Source organism: Lampetra fluviatilis, chromosome 12 (assembly GCF_964198595.1).
Source record: "Lampetra fluviatilis chromosome 12, kcLamFluv1.1, whole genome shotgun sequence".
Taxonomy (NCBI): Eukaryota; Metazoa; Chordata; class Hyperoartia; order Petromyzontiformes; family Petromyzontidae; genus Lampetra; species Lampetra fluviatilis.
The window spans coordinates 15470142-15485220 of record NC_136286.1 but is presented as its reverse complement, the minus strand read 5'-3'; the positions used below and the strand labels follow the sequence as shown (position 1 = coordinate 15485220).

The window sequence follows — 15079 nt, the reverse complement described above, 5'->3', positions numbered from 1 at the left end:
ACGATGTCAAGCATGTTCGGGATCATGATGTCTGCGCACAATGGCTTACTTGTTTCAAATAATGTCAAGGGACCTTTCGCGCCCACTGTAAATGAGGCAGATGGCGTGTTGTATTTTATGGTGAATACCGCAGTAATAACCAGGGCGGCCACTGGGTGTGAACTGCCCTTCGGCTGGGACATGCCATGAACACTGCCCTCTGCCTGTGTGTGGACCATTGGGAGTCATAGTCTAGTGGTTTGCGCACTGCTCTACGAACCCGGATACCCGAGTTCGATTCCTGCTTGCGGCGAACATTGGTGATGAATATCTGAACCGGTCCTCTCCGAGGTCGACTCAGCCTTAAATAAGGACCGTTGCGGTGTGTAAAGTTGCTGGTGTGGATTTGTGTGCCATGTACCATCATTAAAAGTTGCTCGCTAACAGCACTTGCTACGACAATCTGTTAATGCTATATGGGTGGTCTTTGTCTGTGTGATCTGTATAGGTCCTGGGAATGCCTCCTGAGAGTCTGGTGAATGCCGCGCCCGAGAGGAACAAATACTTTGGTGAGTGAGGGGGTGAGGGGGCGAGTGGAGGGACTGGGTTTAATTTGAGGGGAGCCTGGGGCTGTTCTAGTTTAGTGGGGTATCACTTTGTAACTTCAATTACTTCCACGTGTTATGTCACAGCCGATATAACTCATAATAGATGTTTGTGTTAGGGTTAGGCCACGTAATGGTCTGGCCTTGTTTGTGTTGTTATGACCCTCCACCAGCCAACAGGCAAACAAATTGCTGCTGCTGTGTGTGATGCCAATTTAATAATTTTCAAATTGGGGAAATCTGGACGAAGGCACCGGCACACAATGGCCTACGTTTACAATGACACAAGATCTTTAACGTTCCACTGCGAAGCAACCCGGCGCACTGCGGCTCACGGTGAATAGGGGCCGCCGTGATAACGCGGGAGGCCAGAAGGGTTCGAATCGCGAAGCTCTGTAACGAGCGGTGAACGCGCGACTGCCGGCCCACGGCACGGAACTGGGTCGCTGCGTTTCTACGCTGCGAGTGCGCAAGGGTGGAGTGCATTGCGACTACGTTTCTCCTGTTCCGCGCGGTTCCTGCAGACCCTTTGGGCAGTCCTGTGATGTCCGGACAAGAAAGGGTACCGGGCAGTAACCCAATCAGCGTGGCCCTCGGGAGTCAGGACAGGGAGTTCAACGACTTCATCAGCCGCTGCTTGGAGTAAGAGCCCCACCAACCCCCCGGGCGAGGATTTCCCCATCGGCCACTCTCCTCCAAGCGATCAATGATCGGAGGATGTCCCATTATTGCATGATCCATAGACTTACGTAGAGACCTATAGACCCATAGACTCACATACACTTACATAGAGATGCGTAGATGTACACGCACTCTGAGGCTACTCAGCGGTTGGAAGCGGTCGCCCTCCAACAACAACGGAGGGTTGGAGGAGCGATGCTCACAATGAGCGGAGCGCTGGGTGGATAAAATTCAGTGAGGTGGCACAATGGGGAGCACAGGAGATGCACCTGCCAGTCATCCCAGCAGCAGATGGTTAACGACGACGATGATGATGGCGACGATTGTTAAAAGTGGAGGACAGCTGCTGGCCGCTATACGTTTACGGATAGGGGGAGACGCACGTGAACGCTGAAATCATAATCACCCTTCCCCCATGCGCCATGTGTGCCCCCATCTTGCCAGATGGGATCCGACTCTGCGCATGACGCCTGTCGAGGCGCTGGCGCACCCTTGGCTGGGAAGGACGCCACCGGAGGAGAGAGGGCCCAGGCAGCCAGCGGCGTCCGCCCAGAAGGATGAGATGCAACAGGACGCGTCGGTGGAGCAGCACGGGCCTGGGCCCCAAGCTGGGCTCCAGGTGGAGCAGCACGAGCCTGGGACCCAAGCTGGGCCCCAGGTGGAGCAGCACGAGCCTGGGCCCCAAGCTGGGCTCCAGGTGGAGCAGCACGAGCCTGGGCACCAGGTGGAGCAGCACGAGCCTGGGCTCCAGGATGGGCCCCAGGTGGAGCAGCACGAGCCTGGGCTCCAGGTGGAGCAGCACGAGCCTGGGCCCCAAGCTGGGCTCCAGGTGGAGCAGCACGAGCCTGGGCCCCAGGTGGAGCAGCACGAGCCTGGGCTCCAGGATGGGCACCAGGTGGAGCAGCACGAGCCTGGACCCCAGGTGGAGCAGCACGAGCCTGGGCTCCAGGTGGAGCAGCACGAGCCTGGGTTCCAGGATGGGCTCCAGGTGGAGCAGCACGAGCCTGGGCCCCAGGTGGAGCAGCACGAGCCTGGGCTCCAGGTGGAGCAGCATGAGCCTGGGCTCCAGGATGGGCTCCAGGTGGAGCAGCACGAGCCTGGGCCCCAAGCTGGGCCTCAGGTGGAGCAGCACGAGCCTGGGACCCAGGATGGGCTCCAGGTGGAGCAGCACGAGCCTGGGACCCAAGATGGGCCCCAGGTGGAGCAGCACGAGCCTGGGCTCCAGGTGGAGCAGCACGAGCCTGGGCCCCAAGCTGGGCTCCAGGTGGAGCAGCACGAGCCTGGGACCCAAGCTGGGCCCCAGGTGGAGCAGCACGAGCCTGGGCCCCAAGCTGGGCTCCAGGTGGAGCAGCACGAGCCTGGGCCCCAGGTGGAGCAGCACGAGCCTGGGCTCCAGGATGGGCCCCAGGTGGAGCAGCACGAGCCTGGGCTCCAGGTGGAGCAGCACGAGCCTGGGCCCCAAGCTGGGCTCCAGGTGGAGCAGCACGAGCCTGGGCCCCAGGTGGAGCAGCACGAGCCTGGGCTCCAGGATGGGCTCCAGGTGGAGCAGCACGAGCCTGGGCCCCAGGTGGAGAAGCACGAGCCTGGGCTCCAGGTGGAGCAGCACGAGCCTGGGCTCCAGAATGGGCTCCAGGTGGAGCAGCACGAGCCTGGGCCCCAGGTGGAGCAGCACGAGCCTGGGCTCCAGGTGGAGCAGCACGAGCCTGGGCTCCAGGATGGGCTCCAGGTGGAGCAGCACGAGCCTGGGCCCCAAGCTGGGCCCCAGGTGGAGCAGCACGAGCCTGGGACCCAGGATGGGCTCCAGGTGGAGCAGCACGAGCCTGGGACCCAAGATGGGCCCCAGGTGGAGCAGCACGAGCCTGGGACCCAGGATGGGCTCCAGGTGGAGCAGCACGAGCCTGGGACCCAGGATGGGCTCCAGGTGGAGCAGCACGAGCCTGGGCTCCAGGTGGAGCAGCACGAGCCTGGACCCCAAGCTGGGCTCCAGGTGGAGCAGCACGAGCCTGGGACCCAAGCTGGGCCCCAGGTGGAGCAGCACGAGCCTGGGCCCCAAGCTGGGCTCCAGGTGGAGCAGCACGAGCCTGGGCCCCAAGCTGGGCTCCAGGTGGAGCAGCACGAGCCTGGGACCCAAGCTGGGCTCCAGGTGGAGCAGCACGAGCCTGGGACCCAAGCTGGGCTCCAGGTGGAGCAGCACGAGCCTGGGCCCCAGCGGGCAGAGGAGAAGAAGAGCGAGGAGGAGGAGGAGAATCGGGAGCAGAAGAATGGGGAGGAGGAGAATAGGAAGAAGAAGCACGTGTTCCTGGCTCGAGTGTGCAGAGTGGTCCACTCAATCTTCCGCACTCGCTTCTTCTGCGGTGATTCACCCACCGCAGAATAGTGGGGGAACTAAGTGTGGTGATGTCGTGTAGCCAGCCCCACCCTGGGCTCTTCCATGCTGGTTTTCTTCCAGGCAGTCCTCAGAGGATGACCTCGCCGTGGTTTCCAGGTCATGGAAGAGGATAGCTGAGCCAGGGTGTGAGAGCTGAGGTGGCCTGATGCAGGATCAACCTGATTACTTTTTTGTAAATATTCACGTTGTTGTAAACCGCATAATAATAATAAAAACACTAAAATATGAAAATGAATTTGTGAAATCAATTCAAAGTGGTGTGTCGTGCAACTCGGAGTGAATGTGGGCGGAGACAGGGCGTTTCATGACAGGAGATCGGGAACGCCGTGGTGAGACTTAGCTCATATTCTTGGTTCTTTCGTTAAAGTCACAAACACTGCATTGCTGACGCCTCCGCAATCTTCCCTGGGAATTGCTTCGATTTGCGTCGTTTCCATATTCGTCGTCGTCGTCGCACCTTTCGTGAACGCGTCCCCGACGCGAGCCACCGCCAAACCCCCCACGGGGGAGAAGTTTGAGCTGCGGCTGGCGACGTGCAGAGAGAGAGGAAGACGTTCAACAAACCGCGCAGTGCAGGTCAACAACGTGCATTGTGTGCTGCTTGCTGACGCGGGGAAACCTCGCAGAATCTCAACCCCTTTGAGGAGGGCCCTCGTTCGCGTTTACAGTAGGGCCGGATAATAACCGCTACGCATTTCCCAATTGAGTAAATTTGTGAGTTACTTTTGAAACTTGGCAAATTTGGGCTTTGACGCCAGAACACAATGGCAGCCTCTTCTTCGACAGCTGTCACGGACTCCTTGGCGTGCTGCACGGACAGTGTCCAGGGTTTAGGCAGTCTCATGCTCTTCATGCATGTTTGGAACTCCCAGCTGGAGGGTCCCCAAAGCTCTCTTCCCATTATCCACGAATTTGACCCACAAGGCATCGTGAGGCGGCGGCGTCCTCATAGTCGCGGGTCTCCGGACAGCGCCGTCAGGCGGCAAACTCGTCCTCTTGCCACGGAGTCAGCAGCAAAAAAAGTCGCGGATAACCCCACAAATTGGATCTGAGATGTGGGTCGTCCCCCAATATCACCGCAGAGGAGTTCTGTGATTATTCAAGTTAAACTTTACAGTCCTTCACGGGTGGAAATTCCACATTCCTATGACGAGGGCGCGTCTCTGCACAGGATCACCACCGTTGATTTCCGAACACTCCGGCACCTTGACATGACGTCACGAGGTAGCAGCGGCCATGCGACTGCAAACAACGCGTCACAAGCGGTGTCCACCCACGTGACGACACGCGGGGCGTGACGTCATCAAGAAAGTCCCGCCGCGTGACGTCACGGCGACCAGGAAGCGGCGTGAGACGAGGGGAGACACCGGGAGACGAGGCGAGCGGCACGGGGAGAGGCACGGGGAGACGGGGAGAGGCACGGGGTGAGGGGCAGGGGAGAGGGGAGAGGAGAGGCACGGGGAGAGGGGGAGAGGGGTAGACGGGGTGAGGGCCAGGGGAGAGGGAGAGAGGAGGAGGAGGGGGAGGGGGAGACGGGGATGCAGCATCAGGCGCCGCTGCCGCCGGGATGGGAGATGAAGATGGAGCCCACCTCGGGGTGGCCATACTTCATCAACCACAACGAGCAGTCCACCACGTGGAGCGACCCCCGGGTAACGACCACCACCACCACACCACCACATCACTCGCGCGGGTACAACCACCACACGGCGGACACGACGAGATGCGCACTCACCAGCACTCGGGAGCCAGGCGAGCCGGCGGCTGTAGCCACTGACGATTCCCGTTGAAGACGAAGCCACTCGGCCCTCCTGCGGGCCCGGCCTTGCCGCCCCTGGGCGCCGCCGAGGGGAGCAGCGCGGTGCCCGTGGGGAGCCTCGACGGCAACGTCACGGGACGAGAGGAGGGGGGGCGCAGTGGTTGAGTCACGGCCGATGTCCGTGGCGAGAGATATCCGAACCCGTCCTGCCCTCCCACTTCTCGCCAAGCCACACTGGCCACGGGTGGTGAAGTATGGTCAAAAGGCACCCATTGACAGATGCGGCGAGCGGGGTGGGGGGAGGCATCCAAGGATTTGAACTTCCGTTCCGCGCCCACGTCCCACGCATGGGGGTGGCTGTGGTGTTGTGGCCCCAGGACGACACGAGGCCATTCTGGGTGGAGGCGACTGAATGTGATTGTTCGCTGCTGCTGCTGCTGCTGCTGGCGGCACGTGCCCCCCCTGTGTGTGCGAGTCGCTGGGTTTGGTGCCACCGGCAGCGTGGTGGTGGTGGAGGAGGTGCCCAGGCGCAGCGGCAGAACCCCAGCCGACGATAGCTCTGATGACGATGCCCGGATTGCTGCCACTGCTCGGGGCAAGGGACCCTCCCACTCCGAACAGGAGGCGCGGGTTCTGGAGGCGCTCGCGGCGAGGAGGACGAGGAGGTCGGGACGCGGTCGCCACCGGAGCCGGCCGCCTGGCGGCTCAGCTCGGCTTAGAGAATTCATTTTCAGCGCAAGCTGCCCTCGGCTAATTGAGGCTCCTCCACGGCACGTGGAGGCACGTGGAGGCTATGCACATTGTAGGTGGATGCATTAACACCTGGCAACCCAGAAGCATGATGGCACTTAAGGTAGACACAGACGCAGCTTGACGCTTCAATAAATACCAAAGGGACGCGTCAGTCCAGAAGCCACGCGGGTTGAACGAGATCTTGTTGTTTTTACACGGACCCCTTCTACAGCCTAGGAAAACACTTAAGCAGGACTCACGGAGGCCCGATTTTTTCTGGAGGAATACGCAACGCAAATGTCCACGTGTAGACGTGGTGTCCACGTGGAGTGTGGTGTGGTGTGGACGTGGTGTGTGGTGTGGACGTGGTGTGCGGTGTGGACGTGGTGTGCGGTGTGGACGTGGTGTGCGGTGTGGACGTGGTGTGCGGTGTGGACGTGGTGTGTGGACGTGGTGTGGACGTGGTGTGTGGTGTGGACGTGGTGTGTGGTGTGGACGTGGTGTGCGGTGTGGACGTGGTGTGCGGTGTGGACGTGGTGTGCGGTGTGGACGTGGTGTGCGGTGTGGACGTGTGGTGTGGACGTGGTGTGTGGTGTGGACGTGGTGTGCGGTGTGGACGTGGTGTGCGGTGTGGACGTGGTGTGCGGTGTGGACGTGGTGTGTGGTGTGGACGTGGTGTGTGGACGTGGTGTGGACGTGGTGTGTGGTGTGGACGTGGTGTGCGGTGTGGACGTGGTGTGCGGTGTGGACGTGGTGTGCGGTGTGGACGTGGTGTGCGGTGTGGACGTGGTGTGCGGTGTGGACGTGGTGTGCGGTGTGGACGTGGTGTGCGGTGTGGACGTGTGGTGTGGACGTGGTGTGTGGTGTGGACGCGGTGTGTGGACGTGGTGTGTGGTGTGGACGTGGTGTGTGGTGTGGACGTGGTGTGTGGTGTGGACGTGGTGTGTGGTGTGGACGTGGTGTGTGGTGTGGACGTGGTGTGTGGTGTGGACGTGGTGTGTGGTGTGGACGTGGTGTGTGGTGTGAACGTGGTGTGTGGACGTGGTGTGTGGACGTGGTGTGTGGTGTGGACGTGGTGTGTGGTGTGGACGTGGTGTGTGGTGTGGACGTGGTGTGTGGTGTGGACGTGGTGTGTGGTGTGCGCAAGGCGGGAACGCGAGTTCACGGAGCTACGCGGTGACGTCACGACGTAGTCGTACGCGGTGACGTCACGACGTAGCCGTACGCGGTGACGTCACGACGGGGCGGGGAGCTGGGAGCGTTCGCCAGTGTGAGCAGGGTGGCAGCGCACCCGTGATGCTCACGGTAGCCATGTTGCATGGGGGTTGTCATCTTAGCTTCTGATTGGCTGGTGCAGTGGGAGAGATGTTGTAATCCCTAGCAACCACTGAACGCTCACAGCTTTACAATCTCACTAGGACCCATGTATTTACTTTGTCTGGTGGTCCGTAACCTCTGATGGCATTAAGAATCAAACTGTGATCGCAACCTGCCAGAAAAATTTCAGGCGCAATTTCTGTACACTAGCCCCTGACCAACATCAGCATAGGATACTCAGACGCAGCCTGGCACAATCACCTTCAAGTCTACTTTGTCAAATGTAATAGGTGCTCGTGAACAGATATTGCTTGATCACTGAGTGGCTAATTGGCGACATGCTTTTGTGTGTAATGCAGGTTCGTTCGGGAAATGAAAAAAAGTCCTATGCAAGACATATTTCAACTGCGAAAGCTATTTTTGGAAGTGGTGAAAAATGTGAAAACTCGTCAAAACAAACTTATATATCAAGAAAAAAGAAAACTGGGACAAAGATGGATGATGTTGAAGGTTAGGACTGTGTGCATTCTAAAAGATGTTACTCGTTGGGGTCCACTAATCCTTGTCGGCCCAGATGTCAACAAACAGAACGTTGTCTTTATTCGTGAGCTACTCTACGACGTGCTCTCTGCGTCTCCTGTGCAGACAAAAGAGCGTAGCCAGAGGTGTTGCCAGCCCCGTTGCCTGTGCCCACGGCACGTGCGTGGAGCGTGCCCCATGGCTCTCGGAATCGCCGCGCGTCAGTTTCACGTACGCGGGGTCGCGTGCGCGCTCTGTTCCAAACCAGTCAGCAAGTGGATTTAAAACTCACTGAAGCGGGTAGGCTGTGAAAAGCATGCGGTTTTTTCTTGCGGAACTCAAAATATTTAATTCCCCATGCTAAATGATCTTAATTTGTACTTATATACTTTATCTATATTTATTTATTGTAGTGACTTGCTTACCTTTTCTCTATTGTACGCTCCTATCGTTTTTTTGTATTGTTTGTTGTTGTAACCTGCTGACCTACTCCGACTGGAAATCTGTGAAGAAGAGCTTCATAGCTCATTGGATTGCTGCAGTCTAAATAAAGATTCTAATTGTGATGATATTGCTTTGTGTTTCGACAGAACTATTTGAAATCCTGGTGAAGGCGCAGAGCAATCGTGTCAACGATTAGCGGGGACTGCTTTGCAAAGAGGACCTGATCCTGCCAGACTTCCTCAAGGAAAATTCTGCTCATCACAAGCACAGGCACCACCAGCCTGCAGCCACAAACATATTCACCTCCGCTGCCATCCACAAGAGAGAACTCCACAGAAACCCGCTCGATCACAAGGCCACAGAGCCAGGAGCGCAGAGGACCAACAGGGCCACCCTTGAGGAGTCCAGGGGAAGTTGTATTCCTGCGAACCACAGGACCCATGAGTACTCTCGACTCGAGTCTCTTCCCTCACAGCACAAGAGACCCGACCCTGGTTATTCTGAACGCCCGCGCTTGGGCCCGACGCACCACGAGTCCAACGGCGCCGAGGGGAGTCGCCAGTCCAGGGCCGCCTGCGTAGCGGTTTGTGCGAGAGATGTCAGGGCCACGCGTCATCCCAGCCCCAGCGTCCGGCCCAGTGCAGCGCAGGGTAAGAGGACTCAGTCTGTGCGCACGAGAGACCCGGGGAAGACTCTGCACCCTTGGGAGACGTCGCGCGCCGAGGATTACCGCGCGGGCACGGGGGAGATGGCAACAGGGCACCGTGGAGTGGCGGACAGCAGGGTGCGAGGTGAAGTTGTGCCAGACGTGTCTGCTTCTGGTTACATCATTCTGTCTTGGCCACTTCAAGCGTATGTGTAACTCAGTGTTTCATGTGGAGGGACAGCTATATGAAGGTGTATTCTTTGGACATTTATATTGTTACTGAAATTCTCCACAACACTCATCACTATTTTGTGTCATCTATGATATTACCTTGTGTCGAACTAGGACCCATATTTTATGTATGGTCCTTACCTATAACGTCTGTCAGCTCACCAGCATTGCTTCAAGCGAGCCTGACACACAATGCTGATGAGACACCTCATGTCAGGACTCTTCCAGTCTGCTTGTGTTGTGCTCTCCTGTGCAGTCATGTGGCTGATGGAATGTATAGGAAGTGCTTTTGTTTTTTACGCGGGGAGACAAATACGTGAATCGGGCGTAGCGTCTCTTTTTAGTCCATCACGCTAACAAGTATGATTATTACAAGATTGTGCGATATTTTGATGTTGATGGAGTGTCTAATGCACGTCTGTCTGACTACAGGCACCGTCCCACACCTTTCATGTTGCCATATACGAACATTATTTACAAAAAACATCTCCCGTGTAAATCATGACCTGCGCCCGCGTTCATCCTGAATTCTTGATCTTAGATGATGAGAATGGCAACGAAGGAGCCAAGCGGAATCTGGTGGCCGAATTGGACTTGGCGAGCCACGCCACGGCCATGCGACTCTCCAAGGTGGCCAACCACACCGCACTGCTGCCTAACTGCAACCCGCACGGCGGTGGCGTCGCGTCTCGGCCGTCGCGCGCGCCTCCGCAGTCTGCGCCTCCGCACGGTAACACAGCGCGTCGTGCAACACGGCCTGCTTCCTGCTGCTCGCGAAACTCGCATTCTAAGCGGCGCGCGTGCTCGTCCTAACGTCGTCATGCATCATTCGTAATGGAATTCGCCAAACATCTCGATGTAGGGCCACAGAGCTTGGGCAATTGTTGGTAGCCTTTTCTGGCTGCATTCCCACTTGTCTGCTGTCTCCTGCACCTCTGTGCAAACATCGCTAAAGACGCCGCTGTATGAAAATAAACCGTGATTAGATGTACCATATTGCAACATTCCTATTATCGTAAGGCTATGAACTCACAGAGTTGAAAATTGTGGCCATTCCAACAGAGACAACTGTAGACCAGTTTCATCCTCTCAAGGACTCATCAGTACAATAATACGACCACACATCCCTTGAGCTGGTGCATGTATGTATATTGAGCTTCTTTCACACCGTACGTAACCATCTGCAGTTGTAAACAAATGGGTTTTTAATCTAGATTTAAAAGTGCATTGCTCCAGTGGCTTCCTAATGAAGGCTGAAAGCATTGTACATGGGATGTGATTACATGAAATGCACACAAGGCATGATGGGAGTTGTGACTTGTTGCTGTTTGTGAGCGGCTAACCTCTGCACGTAATCTCTACACTGATTGATGCGGTAGGCCTTGATGACACTGCTTCATAGGAGGAATGTCTGCCTGTTAGGCTTCACCTGATAAGAGACGTGGATTGATAAGTGTTATCGTTTGTCTCCCATGTAACGGATAAATAATTCTGAATTAAATTTTTGTCACGCAGACTTCCTATATCGCAAACCCATTCCCCACATAGCAACTGCGGCCACCTTTATTGTATCAGCCGAGGACTGCAAACTCTCATTTGTGCGCTGCAGATCACAGTGCCACGCGGAGCCACAGGCCACCAGGCCGCACCGACGTTCTTGGCACTGAGAAGAAGCCACTTTACCGGGAAGCGCTGGACGTCGACAGCGTGGACTTTGCGAAACCCCGGAGCCCCCCATTGTCCAGAAAAACGCAACACGGGGCACAGGCCACTGACGCCACGCGCGGCGCCCAGGCCTCCTGTAGCCTGGAGCAGGTCGCCCACGAGCTGACGGCGCGACAAGGCCGCACCCGCGTGCCCATCTACCGCCACTCAGGCCCGGCGGCAGCGGGGGCGGGGGACGAATCGCTTTGCAGAACCCGACAAGAAACGACGCTGAAGGCATCTTTTGTTTAGCATCAGTCTGTTGGATACCACACGTTGCGCCATACATTTCTCAGTCTGTCTGGACCTGATATCAAATTTTGTATTTTAAAACAGCATTCTTCAACCCAAGAGGCCCATGGCATAAATGCAGTAAATGCAAAAAATATTATTCTAAACGGCCTAATATCAAATTAGACAACTAATAATTCGACTGACCTATGTTTAGGACCACTAATATATGATGTATTAGTATTTTAACTAAATATAGTGTCAAATATACTGTATTGCTAAGGAAAGTGGTATTAGAATTGCTCAAACTTCACGTGACCACCACAGCCCGAGGAGGTCTTCATCCAGCAGTCGACTGACAAGCGTTACAGTAAATTATTATTTATTAAGAATGTGACAATGAAGCTCTCCACAGTTTGATGACATGTTACAATTGCAAATCGATTCACAATTGTTTTGGTGTATTTGTGGTATATGTAGAACATTGTGGTGGGACTACAAAAACTACTGGAATATAGTTTATATAAACATGCCAATTCAAAACGATCGATTCGCATCTGCACAATACAACACGTGCATCTTGAGTGTAGTTGGGATGCATTTCAATGAACCATAGTGTGAGTATTCATGCTTCTGTACGTATTGCAAAATGCTGCTGGCAAGGTGGATAATAAAGGATGTATCACTCGTTCCTGACAGTCCACATCCGGTGACGTTCATTGTCATGCATGGTGCAGACACGTACCCACAAGCACCCAACTGTTAATCTCTTTCGGCAGACAATAAACACCAAGTGCAAAATGCACACTGCCCAACAAAGGACCATAGCATTTCAGAGCCAGCCATGCACGGTGTAAGCAAGCCAACCTACAAGATTTGCTTTTTACAACATAAATCAGAACCCCAACACATGAGGCAGAGAGCGTGCATTCAAGTTTTATCAGAGTACATATGGATTAACATATACGCACACCAGCCCACGGTCTACATTGCAGTTGGTTTATAATTTATTTTATGGTTAAGCCATGTCATGATCTGGCCAAATGTGTGGTATGACGCTCCACCACGCGATAGCCAAATACATTAAACGGTCACGTGCAATAAAGAAAAGCTCAATTATTATTGAACCATACAATGGTAAGTCATTATAGACATGTTTAACTACTACGTTGAACAATTCTCATGAAAATGTAGCAATTAAATCAGATTAGCTTGGAAATGCCATGCATTGTATGTAATAACTTAAGTTGGTTGTGGGAATTGTTTGGCGATGTTACGTGGTGGAGGGTGTTGTAGCATGTATTTGTCCAGAACAGGACGTGGCCTATCCCAAAAATAAATTATGACCCAATGCAATATCAGCTTGCGAAAGGTGTCAAGTTCATAGAGAGTTTTACAAAGTCACTGCAAGGGGCTGCACAGCCCAAATATTCCGAATTCCTGTGACAAATGATAACCAACTCAATCGCCTTTACAATAACTCAGCTTTAGAAAAACGCACCTTTACAAACTGGTGGCAACTGCTGCGCCATCAGTGTCAGCGCTGAGTCGACCATATGTAGGTCTGGGCGCTCACGTGTGTGAAGTTTGTACTGTATTCGTTCCGAGGGGTGAGCACAGAATGGCACAGGTGGAACCTCCATTAGGGCCAACAAGTGCAGCACAAATGTTTTACTGTATCGAGTGAATCGACGTTTTTGAGCAAGCCTGACCCTGGTGAGACGCTGTCGAACTCGTCCAGAGGACGACCTCTGCCAAGATACTGCACACACACCGCAAACACATCACACAGGCACGTACACACCACACATCAAACGCGTGTCGCTGGGTTTGGATTGCAATGCGCTCACCACTGCCCTCACCCACTGCATAACAGGGGAAGAACACAACATCCACACTATCACTCTGCAGAAGCACACTCAACGCTCTCAGTGTCGTGAAACGCAATCCTCGTGTATAAAGAAATCGAGAGGCTCTATGAAAAAGGAGGTGACCCCACAACTGGGAACTGCAGGGATGAGACTCCCAGCGTATGGTGCTGAATGTGATCAGCACCACTGAGTGGACAGAGGCCCGCTCCTACAGCTCGTGGCTGTGAGGTGCAGTGGGATCGGTAGACAGCCGTGGGGCTGTCACTTGGGGCAATTCAGGGAGTAGAGATACAACAAGGGGTGAAATAGCAGTGGGAGTTCAGCCAAGCCTGGAGAGGAGAGGGAGTGGCTGGATTGTGAGCTCCATTGGAAGTTATAGAATCAATATCCGAGTGTAAACAACATGTAACATAATTTGATTTGAAGCTTTCGTGACTGCAGGAATTACTCTTTGGTTCTTTCGGTAAAGTCACGTAGAAAGAAAATAAATAATAGAATACGACGTTTCGATTGCAACACAAGCAACCATCATTAGGTAAGAATGAGTGAAACAAGTATAACCCGTAAAAACAAAGTTTTTCACTATAAATCCTTTATATGCGTGGCGGCTAGAGTCATCTCGTCCTCTGGCTTGAGATGGCTGCCACCTATGGGTCAGATGATTGCATTGCACCATTAAGCAATTGGTAATTAAATATAAAAATTTTGTCCTAAAAAGTGTAAAATTTTTGAAAAAATCTTTCACGAACATTCATTGTCGCGCACAACGAGTCTGTGTGGAAAATGTCAGCTCGATTGGATCACGGAAAGTGGGTTAAAAAACGACCGAAAGATTTGCACGGTCGTAAGCAAGCAAGCAAACTTAATATAAAGGATTTAAAAACAAATCTAATAAACTTAGAGATATAATGCAACACAACACAGAGAGTCGGCTAACCCCCCCCCCTCTCTCTCTATTTAAGGCCTCGACATAGAGGCGTTGTCTTTCTGTTTGTGTATGTGTCTCTCTCTCTCTGTGTCTCTGTATGTGTCTCTCTGTGTGTCTATGTGTGTGTCTGTCTGTGTGTCTATGTGTGTCTCTCTCTCTGCTTGTGTCTGTCTGTGTGTCTATGTGTGTCTCTCTCTGTGTGTCTATCTGCTTGTGTGTCTGTCTATGTGTCTCCGTGTCTGTGTTTTGTGTCTCTCTCAAATTTAACAATCTTTTGAAGAACGTAATCAACCAGGTAGGGTGTTGACTGTTGTGTTAGCCGACTCTCTGTGTTGTATTGCATTATATCTCTAAGTTTACTAGGTTTGTTTTTTCATTCATTCCTACCTGATGATGGTTGCTTGTTTTGCAATCGAAACGTCGCATTCTATTATTTAAGTTATTTTCTTTCTACGTGACTTTACCGAAAGAACCAAGAATATGAATCCCTGCAGTCACGAAAGCTTTAAATCAATATTTGTGTACAGTTTAGCAACATTTCATCAGCACGAACCATTGGGTCATATGGCCACGAGGAGGACTGCGTGTGGGCGTGTCTTGCAAGATCACGTGGACAACGTCGAGTGACGTGTCTATCACTACGGTGACGTCACATGAAATGGGGGCGTGGCTACCTATGCACCCACGTGAGCTCGATGCAGCCTGAGTCCTTGAGGTGAGTGGAGGCGACGAGGTGGAGATGACATCTTTATACTAAACTATCAAAACTTCACTCTGTTACCTGGCAGGGTCCACTGAGCTATACGATCCACTCTCACATGGGCGAGTCCCTTGCACGCGTTCAGACGCGTGTGGTGGGGTAAAGTGTGGGTACACCAGTGAATTCGTGTTCGGGGCCGTCCATAAATGACGTCACGCGATTTTGGACGATTTTTGACGCCCCCCCCCTCGTCAGACGGCGTCACAAAAAGTCAGGCCCCCCCCTCAAATATGACGTCACAAAGCTTGCCCCCCCTAAAAAAAATAAAACATGCTTCAAATCG

General features: G+C 53.8%; 1 protein-coding gene across 6 annotated transcripts; it reads left to right on the top strand.

Annotated features, from left to right (window-relative positions):
• Positions 1-5182: 5182 nt before the first annotated feature.
• LOC144935242 (uncharacterized) lies at positions 5183-11928 on the top strand. 6 transcript variants are annotated; one of them, XM_078861789.1, is made up of 6 exons: positions 5183-5306; positions 5914-6008; positions 7822-7972; positions 8572-9216; positions 9844-10032; positions 10912-11928. In XM_078861789.1, the coding sequence occupies exons 4-6, from the start codon at positions 9174-9176 to the stop codon at positions 11256-11258; spliced, it is 579 nt and encodes a 192-aa protein (XP_078717915.1). In that variant the 5' UTR covers positions 5183-5306; positions 5914-6008; positions 7822-7972; positions 8572-9173; the 3' UTR covers positions 11259-11928. The 6 variants fall into 6 exon arrangements, with proteins under 6 accessions (XP_078717915.1, XP_078717912.1, XP_078717913.1 ...); XM_078861786.1 differs by lacking the exon at positions 5914-6008; XM_078861787.1 differs by having other exon boundaries at positions 5183-6008.
• The last annotated feature ends 3151 nt before the right edge of the window (positions 11929-15079 follow it).